Source organism: Phycodurus eques, chromosome 3 (genome assembly GCF_024500275.1).
Source record: "Phycodurus eques isolate BA_2022a chromosome 3, UOR_Pequ_1.1, whole genome shotgun sequence".
Classification (NCBI taxonomy): Eukaryota; Metazoa; Chordata; class Actinopteri; order Syngnathiformes; family Syngnathidae; genus Phycodurus; species Phycodurus eques.
Window position 1 is genome coordinate 10,077,556 of NC_084527.1, and position 5,753 is coordinate 10,083,308.

Here is a 5,753-nt window from a genome sequence, read left to right on the forward strand (position 1 = left end):
ACATAAATAAAAACAGAATACAATGATTTGCAAATCATGTTCAACCAACCAACTCATTGAAGTCTCGGCGCCCTTTGCACAATGGTCATTGCACCGGACTATTGCAATATTAGAACTGCTCTAAGTGCTAGAGGACTCTGCATCTTTTTGCACAATTGTCAAAAAAATAAAATAAATGTACTGGGATTATCAGATAACTAGCAACCCTGTATTGCTCAGTGATTGTTTTTTGTCAATGTCGTTATGTCTCAAGAGTGTTCTCTGTCAATTGACTGTCTGTTCTCGTACTCGAGCAGCTCTAACTACCTGAGACAAATTCCTTGTGTGTTTTTTTGGACATACTTGGCAAATAAAGATGATTCTGATTTAACTGAATACACGACAAAGACAAGGTATTTAATGTTCAAACTGATAAACGTGATTGTTTTTAGCAAATAATCATTAACTTAGAATGTTATGGCTGCAACATGTTCCACAAAAGCTCGGACAGGTGGCAAGAAAGACTGAGAAAGTTGAGGAATGCTCATCAAACACCTGTTTGGAACATCCCACAGGTGAACAGGCTAATTGGGAACAGGCTTAAATAATTATAACGAATGGCTGCAATATAACAAAGAGTGAAAAATTTAAGAGGGTCTGAAAACTTTCCGTACCCACTGTAATTTATTCCTTGTTATTTTACTTTCTTTTTTTTTTACTCTGGCCCGAAGACTCCTTCATAAAACAAAGACAACACCTAAACATCTCAAAGACAAACAACACAATGACAAATACTGTACGCTAAACTAAACTGTATTCGTCACACATTTATGCTCAGGCATAGGTATGTTTGTTAGTATTATCATTATTTTATTTATTTTTTGACAATCTATAAAGATGTTAACATTTTGCCACATACTGTAAATGAGTTAGTTTGGTCCTTTTAGGTGCACATACCACTGAGGTCTTCCAATTCATTAGGAGCAGAGGAAATAATCGACGCTCCCTCTTCAATCCTACTCTGTAAATAAGTAAAAACAATAACTGCATTATGCTTAAACACATGTATTTGAGCGTGTTAAGGCTTTTATGTACATAACTCACAGGCAATTCACCTCTCAGCATATTTATTTCCTGACTAACATCTTGAAATACAACAGCCATCAGCTCCTCCTTTGACTTCATTCCGTCCAAAAACACTGCAAAATCCACACAAATAAAGTGTGATTTACTTTATTATACAGGATTCCCAAAGTTCTGTCCAGGTATCACTAGTGGTACGAGTACTGCGTATTGTTGCATTGACTTACAATCGTCTTCTTTTCCTTTCGGCTTGTCCCTTTAGGGGTCGCCACAGCGCGTCATCCTTTTCCATGTAAGCCTATCTCCAGCATCCTCATCTCGAACACCAACTGCCCTCATGTCTTCCCTCACGACATCCATCAACCTTCTCTTTGGTCTTCCTCTAGCTCTCTTGCCTGGCAGCTCCATCCTCATCATCCTTCTACCAATATACTCACTATTTCTCCTCCAGACGTGTCCAAACCATTGAAGTCTGCTCTCTCTAACTTGGTCTCCAATACATCGAACCTCGGCTGTCCCTCTGATGACCTCACTTCTAATTTTATCCAACCTGGTCACTCCGAGAGCGAAGCTCAACCTCTTCATTTCTGCCACCTCCAGCTCTGCTTCCTGTTGTCTCTTGAGTGCCACTGTCTCTAATCTGTACATCATGGCTGCCCTCACCACTGTTTTATAAACTTTGCCCTTCATCCTAGCAGAGACTCTTCTGTCACATAACACACCTCACACCTTCCGCCACACCTTCCAACCTGCTTGGACCCGTTTCTTCACTTCCTAACCAAACTCACCATTGCTCTGGACGGTGGACCCCAAGTATTTAAAGTCCTCCACCCTTGCTATCTATTCTCCCTGTAGCCTCACTCTTCGCCCACCACCCCTCTCATTCATGCGCATATATTCTGTCTTACTTCAGCTAATCTTCATTACATTGGCTTACAATAAAATCAAATATACTTTTTAAAAATAAAACCTGTTCCTTATCTTTCATGAACACTTAGGCCTTCTTCGCTCCTGTATTTTCAATGGGTAATGATGGTGGTACTGGAAGAGCTAAGGAAGATTTAACTATAGAATTTGAGATCGTGTAAGCAAGAATGATCTGTTATTAACTGTGGAATGATGCCAATTTTGGGATATTTATAACTTCATTTCAGCGGACACACAGAGACTCACCGATTCCCACCACCGTATGCTCTATCTTCTGCCGATTCTTCAGATACATGGGCCATACGTGTCCGTCAAAGTAGCCTGGAGGGTCAGGCGGCTTGTATACCCTCAAACTGTTCATTACACACAAGCAATGTCCATGTGTTTAAATATTATTCAACATGGACACAAAGAAAATAATAGGAATAAAAGCGCTTACCTTCGTCTGTCCTTGCAAATGTCATACGGTATTTCCATGAAGTATCTTTTGTCCATCAGCTCATTCAAAGGTCTGCAAACATATGTCAAACTCTTCAATTCAGTTGTTTTATGTTTAAAGGCCAAATTTTGTTCAGTTGTAAAGATTATAGTGCATTTTATATTTATCCAGAAATATCACCAAGCATGCCTAATATTTTGTGCTTAGTGTAGAATGCAGCAGTAAAGTCATTATTGGCGTCCTTGTTAACCTGTGATTGAATATTAGGAAGCCTTCCACGATCAGCACGAACACGTGGTCAGCTGACAACGTCATCCTCTCCGCAGTCTGACCGGTTTCTCTCAGGAAAGCTTGCGGGTCTCTTCGCCAGGCGTCAACCCGGCTCATCATGGCATCCATGTGGAGAGCGTCGAGCGCTAGACGGGTCACACGGAAACTTTTGAAGTCGAGCACCTATTGTGTTAGACTTCAGAGATTCCACTGTGAATAAAAGTGTTCTTACTGTCATACTGCTTGAAGCCATTATCATCCACAGGAACCACAGAATCATCCTGAACAAAAGACACCATGAGCGTATAAAGGGTGGGGATTGGGGATGTTTTTTTCATACATTTAGTATGTTTCCCAAAGGAGTATATAGAAAGTGAAATCGATCCTGATAGGAAAAAGTTTCCCCACCCCTGAATAAGTCTACCTTAAAAAATGAATCCTGTGCAATGATGCAGCTGGTGGGTATCTTCTCTTGTAAAGTTTTGGAAAGAGTGGATTTTCCTCCATTGGTCATTCTTAAAGAAGGACAGTACAAAACACGATGAATTTTTTTTTTTTTTAAAGTTAAGTACAAAGCAAATGGTGCAAATTCTAACTACAATTTCAATTTTCAGGGGACTCGGTCTTTTGTTATCTGCCTACGTCTGAAAATATGTCTGTGAGCAAGCTGTTCTGCACTTCCGCCTCACATCCCCCACCAGTGTGACACCAATCCTATCATGTCCAAGCCAAATGGTAAGCAGAGCTGCATTGAGTTTTGTGGGATGCGCAGATTAGCATTAGCTAACGTTTCTGATCAGCAGCAATTACTTGATTGCTGGGTGAAGTTGCCGGCATGGTTGCGGGGGTGGGGTGTATTTGTGTTTGGTGATGTGTTCATACGCCACATACACACAGTGTAGGGTAGGAACTGCTCCCTCCACGAGTGAAAATATTTTTTTTGTCTACATACACTCGCTTTTTTACCCACACTCCGGACTCTAGAAAGCACCGAGTGTAGCGTACACTAGCCATCGCGATCCACCCCGCTGTTACACATACACTTGGTGGCAAGATGACAAGAGGCAGTCCACAAAGCCTCACTGAGGCTGAGGCTCTGCTTCTGGTTGTCAAACAAAAGCCAGACTAGCCATTGGCCCAACTGTGTATGGGGCATTGTATATAGTTGCTCACTTGCATGAGACTTAAAAACAGGCTAATTTCAGCAAGTCAAAATTAGCGTGTGTGTAAATTGTGCTATCATTGTGGACCTTTGGAGTACTGTTTATTGACAAAAGCATATCACAGACATGTTATTCAGACCCCTGGGAATTGTTTTAAAATGCATAATATGTCTCATTTAAAGGTTACACAGCACACACTTGTCCAGTTGTTATACATTCGACCACGTTTGTCACATGCTGCTGTTATCCAATTTGTGACACTTTCACTATGTTTCACTTGCCTTTCAGTGTCACCAAGATTCTCCAGTTTTATATATATTTTTTTGCGAACTGGAAACATTGCCATCTTTATTCCAGCCACCAATGAGAAACATATGCAAGAAAACATGCACTTATGAAGAAAAAAAAAAAGTGATCGAACTCACCCACCCACTCCCACAATGAGCGTCTTCATATTCGCGAGGGGGCGTAAGCATTAGCCTGCTATGCTAACACAGAAACAAAAAGCTCATAATGTACCAAATATGGTGCCAAATATGCACAATTGACAACGCTGCAGGAGTAAAACAGGTAACGTGCTGCGCTCTAGTTTTTCCACTCTAAACATTTGCACTCATTCACGAGCTTCCGTCTTCCGACTCTTTGGATTGGCTGGCTTAAATGTGACGTCACTCGGGGAACCCCGTCGTAAACAACATCCATCCATCCATTTTCTGAGCTGCTTCTCCTCACCAGGGTCGCGGGCGTGCTGGAGCCTATCCCAGCTGTCATCGGGCAGGAGTCGGGGTACACCCTGAACTGGTTGCCAGCCAATCGCAGGTCGTAAACAATAAATAAATAAATATGGGAAAAAAATAAGAAATTATACATCATTGCAATGTATTATCATATAGAATATATACATTTAAATAAAACGTATGAAAACATCCTAAAAACAACGTCTGTTACTTTTCAAATAAGTTTCAACACAAGAACTGTGTCAAGAACGCTACTTTTATGAAGATAATAATGTTCACATTTGATTGACACGTTCAGAGGTGTTGATTTAACTTTTTTTTTTTTTTAATAGTCATTTTTGCTATAGTTTGCAGTCGTATAGACCTGCACCACATCACAGTGAGATGCATTTTTTAAACCCTGTTTAGCTTTGAATGAAAATAACAGACACACCTTTCAAATCTTTGATCGCTCATTAACGGAGCAGATATTTAATACAGTTCTTGTCTTAGATGTCCTTGCATTCCATCTCCATTTAGTTGGTGTACACTGCCTTGACAACTGTTATGAATTGCTGTTGTATAAATAAAATTGCATTAAGTTGAATTGAACTGGGCGGCACGGTGGACGACTGGTTAGAGCGTCAGCCTCACAGTTCTGAGGACTTGGGTTCAAGCCCCACCTGTGTGGAGTTTACATGTTCTCCCCGTGCCTGCTTGGGTTTTCTCTGGGCACTCCGGTTTCCTCCCACATCCCAAAAGAATGCATTAATTGGAGACTCTAAATTGCCCGTGGGCATGACTGTGAGTGCGAATGGTTGTTTGTTTCTATGTGCCCTGCGATTGGCTGGCAACCAGTTCAGGGTGTACCCCGCCTCCTGCCCGATGACAGCTGGGATAGGCTCCAGCATGCCCGCGACCCTAGTGAGGAGAAGCAGCTCAGAAAATGGATGGATGGATGAATTGAACTGAATTAGATCCCTGATGTAGTGGCTGATATAATGAGAACATAGGAAAGGAATAAAAACGGGTAAAACAAAATCAAAATAAATTTAAGCAAAATGGCAACAACAACAAAATGCGTTCTTAATTTCAACTAATTTTAATAAATATATATTTTTCAAATGATGAGGCTCTTTTATGCGCATGCGCAGAGAAGCACTTCCGCGTAGCCCG

The 5,753-nt window shown here is 41.1% G+C and overlaps 1 protein-coding gene across 6 annotated transcripts; it reads right to left on the reverse strand.

Moving 5' to 3' along the window:
- Nucleotides 1-407: 407 nt before the first annotated feature.
- Nucleotides 408-4,450, reverse strand: nmrk1 (nicotinamide riboside kinase 1). Of its 6 annotated transcripts, none has more exons than XM_061673393.1 (8): nt 4,287-4,450; nt 3,123-3,213; nt 2,931-2,979; nt 2,679-2,844; nt 2,429-2,500; nt 2,236-2,342; nt 1,084-1,178; nt 408-1,000 (listed from the first exon to the last, which is right to left on the reverse strand). In XM_061673393.1, exons 1-8 carry the CDS (start codon nt 4,313-4,315, stop codon nt 923-925), a joined length of 687 nt encoding a protein of 228 aa, XP_061529377.1. In that variant the 5' UTR covers nt 4,316-4,450; the 3' UTR covers nt 408-922. The 6 variants fall into 6 exon arrangements, 5 of the variants coding, with proteins under 5 accessions (XP_061529377.1, XP_061529378.1, XP_061529379.1 ...); XM_061673395.1 differs by having other exon boundaries at nt 917-995; XM_061673396.1 differs by having other exon boundaries at nt 960-1,000; nt 1,095-1,178.
- Between the last annotated feature and the right edge of the window lie 1,303 nt (nt 4,451-5,753).